This window comes from Saimiri boliviensis, chromosome 5 (assembly GCF_048565385.1).
Source record: "Saimiri boliviensis isolate mSaiBol1 chromosome 5, mSaiBol1.pri, whole genome shotgun sequence".
NCBI lineage: Eukaryota > Metazoa > Chordata > Mammalia > Primates > Cebidae > Saimiri > Saimiri boliviensis.
In genome coordinates, this window is record NC_133453.1 from 18,641,922 (window position 1) to 18,664,214 (window position 22,293).

The 22,293-nt window shown below is 41.6% G+C and overlaps 1 protein-coding gene across 1 annotated transcript in view; it reads right to left on the reverse strand.

Moving 5' to 3' along the window:
• Positions 1 to 3,469: 3,469 nt before the first annotated feature.
• Positions 3,470 to 22,293, reverse strand: part of SGPP2 (sphingosine-1-phosphate phosphatase 2) — a 154,567-nt gene continuing 135,743 nt past the window's right edge. Inside the window, exon 5 of the mRNA XM_039470142.2 lies at positions 3,470 to 7,443. Within this exon, the coding sequence (XP_039326076.1) occupies positions 6,892 to 7,443 (552 nt within the window). The 3' untranslated portion in view covers positions 3,470 to 6,891. The remainder of the gene's footprint in view (positions 7,444 to 22,293) is intronic.

Below are 22,293 nucleotides of genomic sequence, written 5' to 3' on the forward strand. Positions count from 1 at the left end.
TTGGGGAGGCCAAGGCGGGCAGATCATAAGGGATCAAGACTATCCTAGCCAACATGGCGAAGCCCTGTCTCTATTTTAAAAATACAGAAATTAGCTGGGCGTGGTGGCTCACTCCTATAGTCCCAGCTACTCGGGAGACCGAGGCAGGAAAATCGCTTGAACCCAGGAGGCAGAGGCTGCAATGAGACAAGATCATGCCACTGCACTCCAGCCTGGCAAGAGTGAGACTCCATCTCAAAGAACAAACAAAAAATCCCTAACATTAACTCGGCATGGTGGTCTGCGACTGTCGTTGCCATGTGAGCCAGGATTGCACCACACCGCATTCCAGCCTGGGCGACACAGCAAGACACTTTCTCAAACAAAGAAACAAAAAACAAAACAACAACAAAAAAACATTTGGAAGAATCCATCATGTTAGGAGTGCTGGCAAGGCTATGAAAGGGAGCTGCTACGTACAGCATTGAATTCAGAGGGCTCACAGACACGAAGTAAATATGGCCTTCTAGGCAGAAAGGTGAAAATGTGGAGAAAATGTGCCTGGTTGATACCAAACCTGAGAGCAAAAGAAATGTTCTGCTTTCCACATGTCATAGCTTTCTGTCAGGAATAAAATATGCCTGTCCCTAAAATAAGCACCTGCTTAGGGCTGACAAGAAACCAGTTGTGACACACGGAATAAACAGTCACATTTGATGCTAGAAAGGTTCCAAGGAAAAGCCCCATTGGAGATAGGAAAGATTCATTAGAGATATTTTGGCTGTGAGTCTTGGGCAGAACATTTAAGCAAGGATCACTTGGGTGACTGGGACAAATGAGACAAGATAGCCAGACAGAGAGGCACCCGTAAGCAAACCACGAGGTGAGATGACTTCTTCAAAACACCGGGCACAACACCTGTCACTCAGAGGCCTGGACTGGGGTTTCTACTGAGCCACGGTGGAAAGCTCTCTTTGATCTTCAGGATCTTTCAGCGTCTTCTTATTGGTGGCTAATTAGGAAGACTAAAGTGACCTGTGCTTAGTGTGCACTGTGCATAACTGACCCCACTCACAGTGACACCCATCAGGGCTCCATGTGACAGAGACACTGCAGACTGGAAGCTCGGGAGGCTTCACTCCTACCTGCACTCATGGATACAGGTAGATATTATAAGACCCTTGCAGGCATGGGCATTAAGGCAGCTCTCAATTGCCATCCTAGCTCGCCCCCAGTGATCTGAGATCATCTTTGTGTATATTAAAGAGGCATTGGCATTTGAACACCTGCTTTGGGCAGAATCTGGCTTGCCATAGAAAGAGCAAGGCCAGCACATGTGCTGAGTGCATGCGTTAAAGAACCATTACAGTGGAACTCCTAGCTACATCCTCACTTTGCTTGCTTGTTTTTGCACGCCATACAGACAGGCGTGGAAAAGGAAGAACTATTTTTGGCTTTGTATAGCTCCCCTTCTCATGTGGCTACAGTTTTAAGAATTTAACATTCTCTTCATGGCCCACATTCAACTCTGATTCTTCTTAATGCGCATTCTGTAAACAGTCAAGTCTGTACTACAGGTATGTCTCATTTTAAGAAAACAATGGATACATAGTGTGCACAAAGTCACCCATAAAGCCTTATGTTTACAGAAATGAAGAATCTGAATTTTAACTGAAACCCATAAGTGCAGTTAAAATTCATGTGAAAAACATCGAAACACATGCAGCTTTGAGGAAAACATCTCTGGTCTAAAATGAGGTATGTGTATATTGCTGTTCCACTTGGCTCTCGGGTGGCCTCTTACTAGAGGACGAGGGCTTCGTTCGCAATCATTAAAGAAAGACTTGGAGCATTTCAAAGTCCCCTGAAGAGCCAGGATCGTGGTAAAATATTTTAAAAATAAAGTTTCACATGACTAGTTCAGGGCACTGAGCAAAGAGAAGACCGAGGAAGGGCATGGGCATGAAGAACACAGAATGAAGTCCCAGCTGCTGGCATGGCCGCCAAAAGAGGAACAAGAAGATATGAATGATGCTGTGTGCTCAGAGATGGCAGCGGGGGAACGTGCCCAGGCTGACTGGTAAGTACAGTTAACCCTTGAACAGGATGGGTTTGAACTGCACACATTCAGGGGTATGTGGATTTTCTCCTTTCTCTGCCACCCATGGCACAGTAAGAACAACCCCTTCGCTCCCTCCTCCTCCTCAGCCTCCTCAACATGAAGATGATGAGGATGAAGACTTTTGTGGTGATCTGCTTCCACTTAATGAAGAAAAAAATGTATTTTCTCTTCCTCATGATTTTCTTAACATTTTCTTTTCTCTAGCTAACTTTATTGTAAGAATACAATATATGCCTATAACATATAAGATATGTGGTACTCGACTGTTGGTGCTATCAGAAAGGCTTCCCATTGACAGCAGACTTTTTGTAGTTAAGTTTTGGGGGAGTCATAAGTTATATGCACTTTTGCCACATAGGAGGTTGGCACCCTACAAGAGGCAACTGTATTTCAATGAGGAACGATGAAAGGAGTAGGCGAAGTTACCTCTGGACGTCACCCCCTCTGGGAGGGGCTGCTTACACTTCCCATTCATGCGGTTTGGTTTTGCAATGTCTCAGCCCTGCGCTCATCCTTTATTTCACCACCACCACTACTACCCCACCACCGTTATTCTTACAATCACCAACATGGTTTGGTTTTTCCTTGTAAGAGCTGGAGGCGTTTGGGAAGTGTCTCAGACAAGCTGTTCTGTAGCCATCGAATACCATCTCCTACCTACTTCCTGTCACATTCCCAGTGCGAACCCCATCTGTTCTTTAAACTTCGCTCATGCAGTCTCCCCCTCTCCAAGTTCCCATGTCGTAGTTTTCTCTTCCCTACAGCCATAACTATTTGGCTCTTGAATTGTAATGTCTTCTCTGTCCTGGGAAAACTGCACAGGATAGGTTGGAGCTTTACATTCCATACGTCCTGCTCAAAGTACAAAGAGAGTCCTAGGTTTGCCCTTGCAAATAAGGGGCAGTGTCAACCGTATGTACCATCTCAAATAGCAAATTTGGGATGCCTAAAGGCAGAGCATATTATTGCAGTGACGTGAGGTGAATTTGAATTAACGGTTGTGCTCATCTGGTTCAGGAGATAGGGAACTCATCTCTAAAAACCTTTTACTTACCTTAACTAGCAACACTTAGAAGATTTACCTTTCAAAACGTAGTGATATTTAAGTCCATATAAGGTGAAAGGAGATTCTTTCGTATTGGGGAGTAGAGGAGGGGACTGAAGGATGCCAGCATGCCACTTCTTTCCTGTTACCACAGCCGTGGGCCCTCCAATGCTCGCCAACATTTGCACATGATTGGATTATGACAAGAACAGAGAATTACATAGCCTGTCATTTAGTTTTGTCCGCTTCTCAACTCAGGTCCAATGAATTCAGAGAAAAAGGTCTACATTAAGAAAAAAAATCCAAGGAAACAGAACACTGGCTTTTAAAGCATTTAATAAGTCAAAATCAAATAAAAGTGATTTCAAAAAGAATAAATTTACATACGGTACATAAGCAATACAGCTGAAGGTCTCTAAAATAGAAACCTGGAGCATATGGCCCCAAAACACCACGTGCTTTGATTACACTCAGGAAGCATGAGTTGCCCATTTGGGTGAGAAAATCCCATGTTACAGTAAGATCACTGGGCATGTTTTAAAGTAATTCCAGCCACTGCCATATAAGTGTTTTTAATTCAGGGGTGTATTCTATGTTTTCATCTTCTGAATATCTTGTGATGGTGCAGGTTTGAGCAAAACTGGCGTGAAATGAGAGCTGTTTTAGATGAAGATTGCAGCTAATCTTTAGATCAAGATGCCTTGGCCCACAGGGGCAGTGGGTTGGGAGTGGAATGGGGACAATTAGGAAAAAGGCATGTCATTCTATCTGGCTCCTGGAAGGGCAGATAATCCTGAGAGTTTTGGTGTCACAGTTCCCAGAAGCAAGGTTGGCCAGACCATAGGCTTATATTGTGGTGAGCTTGACTTTTAAATTAATCTCCAAGACACCAGGTCAAGAGAGAGACCATGGACCTAGACTGAAGCCACACCAGTAGGGGGCACCCTTTCTCCAGAGAGAAAATCCAGATGTCTTGAAAGGAACCTGAAGCCATACCCTTCGAAGGGGCATGCAGTGCGAGTGAGAGAGGATTTAACCCAGCGAAGCGCTGTGTGAGGAAGGAATAGAAGAGGGCTAGCAAGACAAGAGTTTGAATCAGGTAATGCCTTGTTTTTTTTCCCCCAATCAATTTCTGTCTGCTTCTACACCACAGAGCAGGAGGGCTCAAAAACGGAGGTTGGCGTCACCAATATATACTTTTCATTCTCCAGTTGCAGCAATCAGATACTTTAAAAAGAGACCAACCATGGCCAATCCTTGGCTCATGCTTTAATGTGCTGTGGCTGATATATTCATCCTCAACCCAAATTAGGTAAGTACAGCCTTAAATCTATCAATATAGCTGACGGGCCTTCCTATTGTTGGGACTTAAAACTAGAGGCAGCACTAAAAAGTGTGCATATGATATATATATACACTTATATATATATATACACACACATATATATATGATATGCCAACACCCACTGCTGTGACAATTATCACAATCCTTTTTAAAAGACACAAGTGGGAAAAGCTGAACCTTTTGTCAGCTGGCTTCAGACAAGTCAACCACAATTATTTTGTGTAGATATCCAGTGTTGCGAACTCTGGCTGGGCAGCTATGGGGATGGAAATACAGAAAAGCACCTCACCCAGCTGACAGGCACTGCAGTGCAGGTGCGGGTGCGGGCTGGGAGTGCCTGCTGGCTAAGGCCCTTCCCCTGAGTCATGCTGCAAATACTGGTCAGAGTTTGATGTCAAATGGCAGGTCATCTTGATCTTTGCTTTCTAATTATAATAAACGTGAGAAGAATTTTAAGTAAAAAGAGGATGATTTGCTAAAAATTCTTGAGAAATTGGACCGCTTAGATACTAATGATCATCCCAACAGTAAGGCCGTAGAATATATTTGAAATCAACAAGAATGTGATTTTTCAGTGTTATCACATTAAGAGCCTCTGTAACTTTCAAGGAAGCTAATTTTTTCCAAAGTATATACATGGTAATGATGTGTTGGGTTGATAAAGCATGGGCTTCAGTCCTACAGGCACTGTGCCTCAATAGATACTTTCTTAACTATAGTTACACTAACTTTGAAAAAGTTCTTGATACCTGTTCCTTATTCTTAGGAACTGAAGAGGATCGGACTCTGACGTTTGCATAATCATCACCTTCCTATGTTAAGAGGACTCACCCTGGTGGGCTTAATGGGCGTTGTATTTGGCTGGCTTGTTTTCCCAAGGGATGCTAAAGTTGTTCTTGCATTAATTACCCTTAAATTGCCAAGAGTTAAGAGGTGGGAAGACAGAAAGGGAGCCTGATTCTATTCAGTAGATGGGAAAATAGATTTACAGAAGGCAACTGTGATATTGGAGGAGTAATGTCATGGAGGCCTTGTCAGGGCCAGGCAATGTCAAGGAAACCTATCTCTTGTTTGTCAGGCTCCAGAAAGGATTGAATTCATCTGTTCTCCTATGGATCCACTTTCCAGGCAGATGCCAGTGTCTTCCAAGTTTGTATGAAAGCAAAAAACTGCTGAAGACGGGCAGAAGGCCTGTCCCAAACCACTAGGAAGCAGGAAAGGGTAGGAATCTCAGTGAATCCCAGATGTATCCACTTGCGTTGAAGGCTAACATCCAATCTGTTTGGTGAAGTGGGAGCAACCAGCTTGTTTTATGGGTCAGAAGAGTTTAGTAATGGTACCTGGAATCCTGCAAAATGTATATAAGTAAGGAAGACCAGATCTCTATTTCAACAGGAACACCAGGACTCATAAGGAAAGCAGGCTCTTCCCCATGACCTCACAGCTCTGCCTCTGCCTTTCATCTGTTCACAGTGAGTTTTTTTTGTTTGTTTGTTTTTTGTTTTTTTCAGAGTGGTCTTACCACCCAACCAGGCACAGTCTAATTTGATCACAACAAGGAGGAGGCTGGGCACAGTGGCTCATGCCTGTAATCCCAGCACTTTGGGAGGCTGAGGCTGGTGGATCACTTGAGCCCAGGAGTTTGAGACATGCCTGGGCAACATGGTGAAACCCTGTCTCTACAAAAATTAGATGGGCATGGTGGTTCATTCTTATAGTACCAGCTACTCAGGAGGCTGAGGCAGGAGGATCGCTTGAGCCCGGGAAGCAGAGTTTGCAGTGAACTGAGATCGTGCCACTGTACTACAGCCTGAGAAACAGAGCAAGATCTTGTCTCAAACAAAACAAAACACCAAATAAGTGATAAGGAAGTCACCCTCTCCAAGGAATGTAGTTTTATATGGTACCATCTCTTCTCCTGGATCAAGGTTCCCATTTTGGAAATCAGACTCCGTGCTAGGTAAGGTTGTAACTGAAAAGAAAGGCTCTACCTCCAGCTTCCCAGATCATCCCATCTCTACTGGCTCTCCAGAACCCAGTGGGGCTCACAGCTATTCCTAAGCCAGGCCACAGTTCCTGCTAGCCCATGACTAGGTCCAAAGTTCATGCAACAGAAAGACAGAGGAGCAGGGGCTGGGGTGGGAGTGTGCCTTTAAAGATCTGGATTATGGTTTTTAGCCTGGGTTCAACTGTAGCATAACCACTGCAGACAAATGACCCCTATGAGACAATTTTTCCTTTTCACATAGCGGCATCATTTATCTGAGAGTAGCAAGACAGCCGTATGACTTTTTTTTTTTTTTTTTTTTAAGAAAAATGAGTTGTCAAGAATTGCCTACCAATAACTTTCCTATGTCTTGGCTCTCATGTCCAGTGGGCTAGTTTTCAACTGTTTGAGACTCAAGGTAATCCCAGAAACCTGTGCAGCATCGGCACAAAGGTTGTAGCGCAGATGCCAACCGATGTGTAGGTAACAAACTTGTAAGGCACTTCGATCTCCAGTCTCCGCCTGGCCTCCTTGTTCCTGGTAACCACCTTGAACCATGAGTATAACACTTGCAGTGAGAGATTTTGGACAAGCTGACGAACCAAGAGGATCAACACAATTCCCACTGCAAATTTGGTCAGAACCAGAACTAACAAGTCAGTGGTGAGCGGTGGGATGTTCTGAATAACAGGGAGAGATTCGGCGGGCTTGGACACAAGGTGGAAGAAATGGTTGATCCAGCAGCCTATGGTCACTCCAGCCCCAGCGGCCATAATGGTGGTGGTGTCCGCCCGGGTTGGGCTGTAGTAATCAGAAACCGGATAATTGTAACACAGAAAGAATGGCACAACTATGACGCACACAGGGAAGAGGGGACTGGCTGAGTCCAGGCAGTCGATGAGGGTCCAGGCAGGGTAGGTGAGGGCGATGAGGAGAGCGGTGATCAGGACGCCACCCAGCACATCCTTTGGGAAGGAGAGAAAAGAACAGTGTGAACCAATGAGTGTTTCCTTGCAGACAGGACTAATTCTGAGTCAAGTATGGTTAATTTGATATTTAAAACACAATTTTTGCATTGTTTTCTTTTACAGTACATGTTCAAAGAAAGTGTAAACTTCTAAAAAGTTGAAGTGAAAATAGGAAAAAATGCTCCCCACAACCATGCTGCTCATGTTACACATCTTCTTTCACCTTTTTAACCTTTTGGAATAAATTCTGTATTTGCTTTCTTAATGAATAACTATAATCTCATCCTTCAAACGTATATAAACCTAGTATTTTGATGCTTATATCACAAATACTGTCACCGTCTTCACAGAAGCGCCATCATCCTTTCTTGGCAGGTGAGGCTTGGGCTGCAGGCTGGCTGGAGGGGAAGCTCGCTTCTGGGGGAGCTGAATGCACACAGCAAGCACACTGTTACATAGAGGACATGCTCCTTTGGGGTGGTTTGAGGAGACATTGGATCTGGTGGCACCAAAGCTCTTCTGCATCAGTCTTGGCACTATACCCCACCTTCAGAGACAGGATTTCAAACAGCGTGCATGCAATTTCATGGAGCAGTTGTACCATGATTTATTTAATTAATCCCACTCTTTAGAACATTAAACTTGCTTTCTTCCATCGCCTCCTCCCTTCCTTCCCTGCTTAAAATATCTTCAACTTCTTGATGCCCCACATTTTCCTCTTTCCTTAGTCTTCTCTTTGCACAATGTAATTAATCGATTCTTAGTTTCAATACCTGGAGTTAAGCACTTTCCCTATGTTTGCATGTTTCCGTACATTCTTTTTTTCCTATATATAAAATGGAATTCTAAGACTTGGTCTTGCTTTTTCTAATAACGTCATTATTTATTTCTCTTGCTTAGTGTCTAATACAATTACCTCTGATTTGGATAAGCAATGGGTGAGAATTAGATCTTAGAAATAATCACTAAGGCAACAGCAAGTTTCACAGATTAGTGGGCATCCATCCATCCTTCCAGTGGCCATGGATGAGTGCCTACTGTTTGCCAAACACAGTGCTAGAGAATCCAGGGTGAACCAAGCACACAATCCCCACCTGTCCTGGACCTCACAGTCTGGTAAAGAGACAGTTAGTATTGTTTCAGAGGGAAAGAGGCCAGTGAGGGATCCTGATGGTCCCTTGGAGCTGGAGAGGAGAGAGTGAACACAGGCGGGAGCCACTTCGCACTCCGCACAGGGTCCTGAAGTTCAACCCATGCCATGAGTACCACATCCTGGGAGCAGCCTGAAGTCCTGAAGTAGCTCTCACTGGGTAACAACATGACTGGATTTTCACTTTTGAAAGATTGTCTGACTGCAGTGGGGAGGGTGGACAGGGGGAGGAGTGAGGGTGGAGGGAGAGGAGTGAGGGTGGATGGGGGAGGAGTGAGGGTGGATGGGGGAGGAGGAGTGAGGGTGAAAGGGAGAGTGAGGGGGGAGGAGGGAAAGTAGGGGGAGGAGTAAGGGTGGAGGGGAGGCGTTAGGGTGTTAGTGGAGGAGTGAGGGTGGAGGGGAGGAGTGAGGCAGGGAGGAGGGACAGTGTGGGGAAATGAGGGTGATGGGGGATGAGCGAGGGGCGGGAAATGAGGGAAGAGAAGTTGGGGGAGGACTGGGGGGGGTGGGAGGAGTGAGGGTTGGGAGAGTGGACAGGGGGAGGAACGAGGGCGGAGGGGGAGGAGTGATGGTAGTGGGGGGGAGTGAGGGTGGTGGGGGGCGAGGGTGGCTGTGGGGGGAGTGAGAGTGGTAGGGGAGGAGTGAGGGTGTGGGGGGAGTGAGAGTGGACTGCGGAAGAGTGGACGGGGGAGGAGCGAGGGTGTGGGGGGAGTGAGGGTGGACGGGGGAGGAGCGAGGGTGGTGGGGTGAGGGAGACCGCCCCGCTTCTCCGAGGACGGGCTGTGTGTCCTCGCTGCCTGCACCTGGCTCCAGGGCTTCCCCAGTGCGCCCTTCAGTCCCCGTCCACTATCCCCTCAGGCTTCACGATCTCTGCAGCCTCCCCTCCGTCCCTGTGGCTTCTTTTCTTGGACATATGACTATGCACTCATATTGCCTTAATTTGGCGAGAAAAGTCCCTCGTGTAGGCTTCCTGGTTGCCAAAATTGAGCCAAACTCTGGGTTTTCAACACCTGTTGCCTCCAGTCTCTCAACGTGATAGGCAGCTGCTCCTAGGCCCCCGCCCTCAGGGGATGCACCACTCTCAAAGGCCACTCCCTGGACACTCATTGGCTGTTTCTTCAGCACCTAAATCTTCCAACAACAGCCCCATATTTCTCCTTGGGGATCCATGAGGTTCTGGGAAATTATGGAGTTGAAGCACATGACCTAGGTAGGCCAGTCAATGCACTAAATTCCTTTCATAATGAGTAGTGCAGGGGTAGTCATGTGACCTGGCTGAAACAATCAGAATGAAGTGGTGTAGGCCTTTTATTTGGAAAGAAATGTTCTCTCTTTCTCTTAACGCTGTGCCCTGGAATTTAAACCCTTTACTTATCACACCTTTAAAATCCAGCTTGCATTAATGCTACCCTGAAATAGCCTGGTTCTTCTGTGACCTCCAAGAAATCTCTTTCTTGGTTTCTTCCATTACATCTTCCTCTTTCCACATCCTAAATGTGAGCATTTCCACAGATTCTGTCTTCAAGCCCTGGGTGTTTTTCTCTTGAGTTTGCATAGTTCCCTGGCTTCCTCTCTCCCTTCCCTATCAGTGTGCCTCTGAAGTCCACATCGTTCAGTCTCAAAATTGAAGCCTGCCTTTTTTAATTGAATGCTAAGCGTTTCCATCTGGATGTCCTATCCACTCCTCTAAACCAATTTGTCTAAAATAAAAATCAAAAACCACCAAAAAAAAAAAGGGGGGATAAAAGAAATAAGCAAACAGAAAAGGAAATATAAATGTCCCTTAAATGTATGAAAATATCCCTAAGCTTACTCAATACGATATGAAATTAAACTATACCAAGGGGAAATTAAAACCTGTCTTTCTGCAAATAATGGTACAGGCCTGCTTACAGCAGTTTTATTAATAATCAGCTCAAACTGGAAACAACCCCAATGTCCCTGAATGGGTGAATGGGTAAATGAACTGTGATACCCCTCAGCAGTAAAAAGCAACACACTATGAAGGCGTGTGACAGCTTGGATGAAACCTCCAGGAAATTATGCTGAACGGAAGAAGTCAAGCTCCGAGGGTTACATACTGTACGGTTCTATTTATATCATGTTCTCGAAAAGATAAAACCACAGTGATGGAGAATGGATCGGCAGTTGCCTAGGGGTTTCGGGGTGGAGGGAGGTGGTAACTCCAAAGGGATGGCAGGAAGGAGCTTTGAGGATGATACAACTGTTCTTCATCGTGGTGGGGTCACTCAGATCGATGCACGTGGTAATATTCACGGAGCTTTATGCCAAACTTCAAGTGAATTTTTAAAATAAAATTTAAAAATGTATTTCAGCCACGTAAACCAAAACGAAAAAGCTGCCGGGCTTTTCTGTTGCCACTGAATGCCTGCTGCTATCTGCAAAGCAGGCTCTGGACCCCTAGCGAGGTTCCCAGTATAGATGCTCCCTCCTTCACCTTCCCACACAAACCATGCAGAAAATTGACTCCTCATCTGTCCCTGCCGACAGAGACGCAGAGGTTTAACATTCTGTTAATGAAACTGTAGGGGTGAAATGGGACTCTTTTTCATTAATCATACGGATGCAAAGTGGTGTAACATTTATGGGAAGGAGCCTGTCCATAGCTTTAAAAATTACACATTTATTTACCCTCCAGTCAAACAATCTTATTCTGGGACTTGACCTTATAGATATAACTGCTCAAGTTTGAAAGGAAATGTTTACAAGTTATCTGTTGTTGTATCGTTTGTAATAGCAACACACTGGAGATGACCCAAGTTCCATCTATAGAGGACTAGTTAAATTTAATGATTCACACAGTCACACAGTGGAATACTATGCAGCTGCAAAAAGAATGAGGAAGCTCTAACAAGAAATTTTAAAAAGCAAGGTGCAGGCCAGGTGTGGTGGCTCATGCCTGTAATCCCAGCACTTTGGGAGGCCACAAGGGACGGGTGGATCATAAGGTCAGGAGTTTGAGACCAGCCTAACCAACATAGTGAAACACAATCTCTACTAAAAATACAAAAATTAGCCCGGTGTGGTGGGCACCTGTAGTCCCAGCTACTCAGGAGGCTGAGGCAGGAGAATCACTTGAACCTGGAAGGTGGAGGTTGCAGTGAGCTGAGACCACGCCATTGCACTCCAGCCTGGGTGACAGAGTGAGACTCTGTCTCAAAAAAAAAAAAAAAAAAAAGAAAAGAAAGAAAAAAAAAAAGCGAGATGCAGAAAAGAGCATATAGTATATTACCATTTCTGATTTCTTTCTTTTTTTTTTTTTTTTGAGATGGAGTTTTGCTCTTGTTACCCAGGCTGGAGCGCAATGGCGCAATCTCGGCTCACTGCAACCTCTGCCTCCTGGGCTCAGGCAATTCTCCTGCCTCAGCCTCCTGAGTGGCTGGGATTACAGGCACGCGCCACCATGCCCAGCTAATTTTTTGTATTTTTAGTAGAGACGGGGTCTCACCTTGTTGACCAGGATGGTCTCGATCTCTTGACCTTGTGATCCACCCGCCTCGGCCTCCCAAAGTGCTGGGATTACAGGCTTGAGCCACCGCGCCCGGCTCCTGATTTCCATTTTTTAAAGCTGGGCAGATGCAGAGATATCCTTTCACTTGAATACACAGAAGTGCTACTTGGATGACTGGGGACAGTCAGGAAGGACACTTTTCACAAGATGCCCTGTGTATCTTTTGAACTTTGTGTCATGTGAATATATGACCTCTTTTTAAAATGTAAGATAAAATTCAGTCTCTCCTCTTCCAAACAGCATCTGCCTTTCCACTTCCATATGAGTGAGATCTCAGGGCCCTCAGGTGTCCGCCTCACAGGACAGTGTGATAAAATCTCACCTCCAGAGCTCTGAGGGCATTTTGTTTGTATGTTTTTAAAGGCATAATTCTGAGGGAAGGAGGAGAGCCACATGCAATGAGCTTCACACTGCAAACAACCTCTCCTCTCTCATGGGGGACAGAAGATTCTGCCACTCAGATCATCTTCCAGGCAGCTCCACTGGACTCCAGTCTGAGCCCTAATGAAGCCTGGAAGATAAAAAAACAGTCACTTTACCTAAATCTACAAAGCACAGAGCTAAAGAATGCTGCTTTGAGACTCCCCTGGCAGAGGGACCTCCAAAAGGAAGAATCCTTTCTTCCTCACACTTCTAGGCCACACTGCGCTGATGGTTATTTCAGTAGCAAACATTCTCAAATTTTAGTGCATATTGGAATCTCCTAGGAAAATGGTTAAAATGCAGATTCAGGGTATGGTCCTCTGATTCTGATCAGAAGTGTGGCCCAGGAGTCTACATTTAACACCACAAGGTAATTCTGATTGTCGTGAGTCTAAATAGAAAACTCGGAAATGCTAGCGTAGAGGTTTACAAAGGCTTCTATGACATGGGTTTCATTAGCCCACCATTCCACGTTTTCTCTCGCTTTCCCATTTGAACTTTCTGCTCTACTCAAATAGGTCTATTTGCTTTTCCCAAATATACCTAATACAATTTTAGGGTAAAAATTTTGCATTTGTTTTATGTACAGCACACTTTAACCACCTCTATCAAGATCTTATTGGTGCTTCTAAGGCTAAATTTAAAAGCTACTTCCTTTCCAAAATATCTTCTTGTATTAACACAGTCAGAAACAACCTTTCTCTCACCTTCTCCCTGAACTGAATGTGAAGGCACTTGCTGGGTATTACTTCAAAATCCCTTCCTTGCATTACCTTTTGCTCTCGTGTGTGTTGCCTGCTTTTCCTCTAAGTTGATTATAGGGTCTGATCAGCAAAGCCAGGGTCTTTTCATTATGCTACAATGCTCCTAGCCGCGTGCCTAACACGTAGCAGACATTGAATTATAGGAATTGGGACACTGGAATGCCTTTCTCCTTTTGTTTCTTTCTTTTTTAAAAAAATGTTTAATTTCCATAGATTGTTGGGGAATAGGTGGTGGTTGGTCACATGAATAAGGTCTTTAGTGGTGATTTGTGATATTTTGGTGCACCCATCACCCGAGCAATATACACTGTACCAATTTGTAGTCTTTTATCTCCTACCCTCTTCCCATCCTTTCCCCGAGTCCCCAGAGTCCTTTGTGTCATTCAAAACCTCAATGTAGTACCACCTTACTCCTGCAAAAATGGCCATAATCAAAAAATTAAAAAATAATAGATGTTGGCTTGGATGCAGTGAACAGGAAACACTTCTACACTGCTGGTGGGAATGTAAACTAGTACAACCACTATGGAAAACAGTGTGGAGAGATGCCTTCAAGAACTAAAAGTAGAACTGTTATTTGATCCAGCAATCCCACTACTGGTTATCCACCCAGAGGAAAAGAAGTCGTTACATGAGAAAGGTATTTGCACACAGATGTTTCTAGCAGCACAATTCACAACTGCAAAAATGTGGAACCAACCCAAATGCCCATCAGTCAACTAGTGGATAAAGAAATTGTGGTATGTTTATATAATGGAATGCTACTCAGCCATAAAAAGAAATGAATTAACGGCACTCTTAGCAACGTGGATGAGATTGGAGACATTATCCTAAGTGAAGTAACTCAGGAATGGAAAACAGAACATTGTATGTTCTCACTCAGAAGTGGCAGGTAAGTAATGAGGATGTAAGGGCATAAGAATGGAATGCCTTTCTCTCATCCCAAGTGCCTATAATACTTAGTACCTGTTGTTTCAATAGGTAAATAAAAATTTGTCTTCCTTTCCTCTCTTCCTTTGTAACTGCTGATTTGTAACCAAATTCTCAGACATCTGGTGGGAATATTTTTTGTAAAATGAATTTTGTTCATCTTCAATGCATCAGGAGACTAGACTATTTTGGTTCACAGCCCCAGCATTTGAGGCAAAAGTAATTTTAGTCGATATGGCTGTTGGTGAGATTTTCAGCCATAAAAGGTGATATTGGAATAAAAACATGTAGGTATTTTTGTAAGGAAAATACCTGAACTGTAGCTAATGAGCGTTGTAGTACAAGGCTCTAAATTTCTTATAATAAAATTATTCCAAACAGTTTCTAAAAATAAACACTGTAAATACTTGAAAATTTGAAAACAACTGTTTATGTGTTTTTATGTTTTATGTTTATGTTAGCTACCAAATTCACAGAAATTATGAAAGCTCACAAAATATCCATCTCTGAACTGGATTTTTTGTTTTTATTTTTTTGCATATTCCAAATTAGGAGGTGACTTTTTTGGAGCTGCACAGTATGTGAGGCCAGGGGAAGATGGTTCACAGTTCTACAGCACAGCAAAGGCAAGCTGTAGGGCAGATGACTATGTAACAGAAGACAAAGAATGGGGATAACTGAACAGGTGGATTTGAGGGATGGGGAGAAGGGAAGAGAGAAAAGAGTGTAGATGGTTGATAGGAAATATATGAAATACATGGAAGATAGGTAAAGAGAATGGTGCAAAAGGCATGATAAGGGAAAGGCATAAGAGCAAAAATGGAGAGAATGAATATTCTTTACTTTGCAAAGAACAAATTTAAAACCCCTTCTCATAGAGAGATATAACTAGACTACAAAGTATACAAAATATACAACATATTCCAACACCTAGACCCAGTGATTCCACTCATAGGAATTTCTTGTAAGAAAATAATCAGAGAAGATAATAAGGCTTCTCGTGAAGTATATAGGGATGATTCTTGTTGGGTTATTTCAGCTCATGCCATTTAAGTCCAAAAAGTCCACATGATCCATTACAGAAACATCAGAAAGCACAAACAAGCAAAGATAGCATAAAGAATGGAACATACGTCATAATAAGAGAGAATCTAGAAAGATAAATTAAGCACATTATTCTGTTTACACCAAAAATGAGATAAAAACCATGCTGCTTTCTTATTTAATAATATAGCAGGAACATTTTCCATTTGAAAAGACAAGTTTCTGCAACCTTATTTTTTATGGTTTCAAGGTAACCATAAATGAGATGTTTTGAACAGAATACAAGCTTTGCAGAAAACATGATCCTAATTTTATATAAATATATGCTTATAAGCATGGATAAAATATCAGAGAGAAATAAAAATGTTAGGAGTAATTTCTTCTCTGTGTTGGGATATTATAGACGACTATTATCTTCTCTACACTTCAGTATTTTCCAAGTTTTCTAGAGTCAATGCCTGTTGCTTTTATTATAATAAAATGAAATCAAGGAGAAAAAATCAGAATGTGAAAAGCAGATTTTTTTAAAAAACAGACTAAAGTTGAAATGATTGTTTATAATTTTCATATCATGCCAAAAAATAAAAACGCTATGATCATCAACATACTATTCCTTCATGATCTAAGTAACTTTTAAAATAAAAGCATGCAAGACGTGTTTCCAGCCTTACCCCATAGCATTGTTTGAAATAGAGTCAACCTTTAATTCAGTTTAGCATCCAAGGTTTACATGTAGCTTTTTAAATTATTTGGAATAAAAGAATCATTACACAAAACTAACATTTTCCAAAGTTCAAATGCAGAAAGTTCTAAATCCCTTTGATTTTTTAACCTATTCTCATTTTCAGTTATAAAACTCGATATTTAGGTAAAAGTTTGAATTTTATTATATCTTATTATAGGAAACAATAATAGAGGCAGACAAGCTCCAGTGTTTAGAAAAGAATGCTAACAGAGCTACCCCAAGCATCAGAACAAATTTTACTAAATGCTTAGATAAACACATAAAATAGAGTGTTTTCATTCTTAGCCAAACAGAAACACTTCTCCTTTTGGTAAACATCTCTGGGTATCTCAACAGCAGACTCTGACCCTGACAACTTCCAGCATTTATGAATTCTGATGCTACATCACATTCCCATATGCAGTTTACTGTGACAAATTTACATGCTATCTCCAAATATCTTCACTGAAGAATGCTATTGAACAGGCCAACACAACACAAGGTTAGCTAGAGAGAAAGAAGGGCAGAGAACAAACCCATTCAGTCAATTGTTGGGAAAGAATGCATTCAGATCTTGGAACTATTTATGCTGAGAACTCTATGATTCTGGCATCTTCCCCTTTGCCAGGTCCCCTGCTGAGAATGTGAAGGGCCTTCTCTGCCCTTGGCTGCCTTCACAGAGTGAGCTGAAACCAGGAGCAGAGTAAAAGCCAAGGCCCACTTCTTTGCAGATGCTGTGAATGCTTTGAATGCAAGCAGATGCTGACATTAAAACCAACTGGCACAAACCAAAACACTGCAGTTATTCTAGAACATAACTTTTAGTCATAGATCAGCCAGTGTTTCCTAGTTAACAGACTCAGAATACTTATTCTTTTCTATGCTAGCTCAAAATTAATTCAATTTCTGTGAATAATGCACATGAGATTCAAGAGCAGCCAAATGACAAGGAGGAGACCACATCATTCATGAATATGAATATAAATGATTACAGAGAGAAACCTACATGTAATTAGCATATGTATAGGGGAGAAAAGTGAATGCATAAGTTCAAAAATATTAATTTCCTATTGAAAGCACATCGATGTCCATAGGGATCAGTCAAAAGCAGGAAGCTGATTTACCTTGCCACATGGTATGTGCAAAAGCAGTAGAATCACCTGATACGAATGGGTCTTTGAATGGGCACTCTGTCACTGAAAGCTTGTCCTTTCCATGTCATGACTGTCCTCTGAGCCACCTTAGATATCCTAGCATTGTTACAAGTCTAGAACTAAAAATCACTAGGTGTGGAAACCTCTGGTTATACAGAGAAGGCTTTGAAAAAGACTGAAAACTGACTGAGGCTCAGGAATAACTCCATGAGGTAGAAAAAAGTATGTCAATTTGCACCTTCTGTAATTTGAGAAGAAGTGTCCGCTCGGAAAGTGAGCATACTTAAATCTTCAGTTGAAATTGACAATTTTAACAAAAGATGGTTTTCTATAAGTGTGCTAAGAAAAATCATAAAAAAGGTGAACAGAAGGTAAAACCTGATTTCTATGTCATTTGGGGGCAAAGGCCATCCCAGGATTATAAAAGGGAAAGTACTTTGTTCAACTTATTGTTTACTATTGATTAACGAGTTCAGACTTAGTGAAATGATAGGTTAGCTGGTAGATTTTTTGTCTGGTTGAAAGGCAAATAATTTCGGTTTGGTGGAAATGAAACCTGTAGGTTACAGTTTGTTGCCCTGTAGGACAGTAACTCTGTAGGACATATAACTAGTTTTGTATATAACCTAATAATCTCAATGTAATATTTCTTGATTAGATTGTCTATAGATGTTTACTAGTTCCTTCATTAAATCTTACTGGTACTTTCATTAATGAATTTAATAAAATCTTTGACACATACTCATTTTATATTTTGAAAGGAGTTATGATTTTACCATTCAAAAATTATACCCTAGCAAGTAGATTATTATTTCAGTGTTTATTTATATGACTAAATACTTATAAAGAAAATTATGTTAGGTGATTGAATATGTATACTGCATGTAAAGACAAGTGCAATTTTAATTTTGCTTTCCTTTGTATATTCTCTTTAAATGATACTGGTTTGCTAAAAGGTAAATAAGGCAAATATTATGTTTTTCCATGTGGTAATATGATAATATAATATAAAATTTGCATGCTTTGTATAATATCAATATAACTGGAAAAGTATTTGAGTATACAATATATTTCTCAACTTTATTTCATATCAAGCATGATTTAGGATATAATCAGTTGCTTGTCTTGACTTCACAGAATCTAACAAGTTCAAACAGAAGTCTTCATGAAAGAGACAAAATTTCCCCACCCATAATTCACATGAATATGAACAGTTCTAGTTATAATGAATCACAGGATTTGGCAGGTCAATAGGATTGTGACATTAGATCAAACAAGCCTCCAGACAGGTTATAACATCGTCTTTGACAACTGCTAAGCAGCTTGCAGAATGACAAGCCTAGGGAAGGGCAACCTGCTAGAAGGCACAAAGACACTGTCAAACATTCTAGTAATTTTGCTCAGATCTGGGTGGGCCGAGGGGCCTCTGGGCAACAAGAGAACAGAAGAATTATGTTCAATGCAATATAATTGTTAAACAGGCCCATGCAGGTTGAAGCTTCATTGGCATCATCACCATATTCTCTGGGATGTGCATCTAGACTTTCAGTGCTTTTCAAATTGTATATTGTATTCAGATCTCCCAGGAAGTTCGTTAAAATGCAGGTTCTAACTCAGTAGGTCTGGTAAGGGCCTGAGAGTCTGCATTTCTGACAAGCTCCCAGGAGATGCTGAGGTTGCTGGACAGAGGATTCACCTTGCTAAATCACAGAGGCCAATGTGAGCTCTTCATGCTAAAGGGGGCACTTCTGAACTTCTGGCATGCCTTTTTTTTTTTTTTTTTTTTGCCACACATGTAAAAGAATAAAAACATCTGAATTACATTAGTGCTGTTGTCTTTGAAAGTCCTAGAGTGATATTGCAATATATAATACATAAGCACAAAGAGGCACAAGAAAAAGATCTGAAAATTCTTTGTAGACCTGGAGACATGGGTTTTCACATGCAGAGGAAAGTGAATCTATCCCAGCCCTTTGTCACTGAACTTGGGGAATGTTGTTTGAGCTATTGAGTCATGGCTCCTGTGCAAAAGCACAGCTCCCTGGGGAAATATTTTGTATCCCTTCTACCTACTAGGAACTAGAGATTACTGAGGATTTTTAAAATGTTAGTTGTTTTTTGCAGATTGTTCCAGTGAAGTCAAATATGGCCATGTTCTTTTTTTGATGAGGCTGGACAATCTCATTTACAGAGACTGTGACATCCTTGTTACTAAGTATGTTTCAAGTGAGCATAAGATTAAGCTATTTAATTTTATTACAATGGAGAAGTGACATGCAAGGTGCAATGAGGTACAAGATTGTGGTGCTTGTGTGACCTTTTGCTTTTGTAAATGTGATGAAAGCTGAGGATTACGGTGTGGAAATCCAACTATGCCATAGGCCTATGCACATGAATTAATCTTATCCAGGTTGTCAGGGCTTTAAAAAATATCAAATAAATCATAGCCCTTACAGGAAACCCTGTGTGCATTTAAACATATGATATATGACATGTTTATTTCCTTTCCCAAGTGAGCATGTTTCAAGGAACGTTCCCACAGACATATGTAAACACAGACCTCAGCAGTGTTTTGAGATTAAAATGAAGTTCCAGACCTTTAGCTAATTTTCAGAGCATAGCTGCAAGCCGGCTACTTTGCTCTTCTACATCTGCTGTATCCAATCAGCATTCATCAAATCACCAACAGGATATATTTTGGTAACAGACCAGTTCTCAGGCAGTTTTACGGCTGTGATGGATAAACAACCCATTTGCCCTTTTGTGACAACTGGAATCTGCTGTTTCTCTTGACAGGCTACTTGGCCCAGCTCAACTCTAAACTCTTTAAGGTGGAGTTTCCCGTTTTGAAACAACCACCACAAAGAAGGGAAGGATAGATCTTAATTCTTTTGAGAACTTAGTTCCCTTTTCCAATTGTATTTGGGAGGTAGGATTACAATGATTAAGAGAAATTCTGCAGATCAATGGTTTGAGAGTTTTAAAATAGATTCCTAAACTATAACAGACAAAAGACATAAGTTCTTTGAAGGCCAGGCTTGATGGCTCAAGCCTATAATCCGAGCACTTTGGGAGGCTGAGGAGTGGGTGGATTATCTGAGGTCAGGAGTTTGAGACCAACCCGACCAACATGGTGAAACCCTGTCTCTACTAAAAATACAAAACTTAGCCAGGCGTGGTGGCACATGTTTGTAATCCTAGCTACTGAGGAAGCTGAGGCAGGAGAAGCGCTTGAACCTGGGAGGAGGAGGTTGCAATGAGCCAAGATTGTGCCACTACACTCCACCCTGGGCAACAAAGTGAGGCCCTTCTAAAAATAAAAATAAAAAAGACATAAGCTCTTTGAAACCCGTGTACTTGTTTGATTGCCAAAGTTCACATTACGTGTTTTTCTTCTATTTTTAAAAAAGGAAAAAAAAAGTCACAGAGCAAAAAAAGAAATCCTAAGAAATGCAAGTACCGGTGGAAGAAGAAGAGTTATTTTTCATCACAATAAAGTCTAAAATCTTTCCTCTCTTCCAGGAAATCCTCATGTAAATAATAATAGAGCTCAAATAATTACTTGTTCAGTCATTCAATAGCTATTATGTGCTTTTATTTTTCATTAGCTATTACTTACTGAGAAATATACATAGACAGGAGGAGAATAAGAATACTCTCTGTCCATTAAATAAAAATAGCTTTATTATGTTATAATAACAAGCCAGGCCCACTATTAAAAATGCATTTCAGAGTCCTTTGTCCATAACTGATGCCCCATACACACTCACAACTTGACAACAGTGGCACCATACTGTACAAGCTGTTCTGAACTTGCTTTTTAAAAAATATTAATAATATGTCACAGGCACCTTTCCAAAATCATAGAGCTATATTATAGTCGGCCTTCAAAATCCATGAGTTCTATGGATTCTGCTTCTGTGGATTCAACCAATCTTGGATCAAAAATATTTGAAAGAAAAAATGGATGGTTGTATTTGTACTGAACATGTACAGACTTTTTTTTCTTGTCAATATTCACTAAACAATAAAGTATAACAACTATTTACACAGAATTTACATATTGGAAACTGTAAATAATCCAGAGATGATTTAAAATGTATGGGAGGATAGGCATTGATTATATGCAAATACTGTGACATTTTATATAAGGGAATTGAGCATCTGTGGATTTTCATAACCATGGAGGGTTCTGGAGCCAGTCTCCCACCTATACCAAGGGAAAACTTTATATATACATTTTATTATTATTATTATTTATTTTACTTTAAGTTCTAGGGTACATGTGCAGATCTTGCAGGATTGTTGCATTGATACACACACACCATGGTGGTTTGCTGCCTCCATCCCCCCGTCACCTACATCAGGCATTTCTCCCACTGTTATTCCTCCTCAACCTCCCGACCCCCTGCAATCCCTCCCGTAGCTCCTCACCCCCTAACAGACTCCAGTGTGTGATGTTTCCCTCCCTGTGTCCATGTGTTCACATTGTTCAACACCCACTTATGAGTGAGAACGTGGTGTTTAGTTTTCTGTTATTGTGTCAGTTTTTTGAGAATGATGGTTTCCAGCTTCATCCATGTCCCTGCAAAGGACATGAACTCATCCTTTTTTATGGCTGCATAGTATTCCATGGCACATATGTGCCACATTTTCTTTATCCAGTCTATTATTGATGGGCATTTTGTTGGTTGCAGGTCTTTGCTATTGTAAACAGTGCCACAATGAACATAAGTGTGCATGTGTCTTTATAATAGAATGATTTATAATCCTTTGGGTATATATCCAGTAATGAGATAGTTGGATCAAATGATATTTCTATTTCTAGATCCCTGAGGAATCACCACACTGTCTTCCACAATGGTTGAACTAATTTGCACTCCCATCAACAGTGTAAAAGTGTTCCTATTTCGCCACATCCTCTCCAGCATCTGTTGTCTCCAGATTTTTTAACGATAGCCATTCTAACTGGTGTAAGATGGTATCTCAATGTGGTTTTGATTTGCATTTCTCTAATGACCAGCGATCACGAGCATTTTTTCATGTTTGTTGGTCACATAAATGTCTTCTTTTGAAAAGTGTCTGTTCATATCCTTTATCCACTTTTTGATGGGGTTGTTTATTTT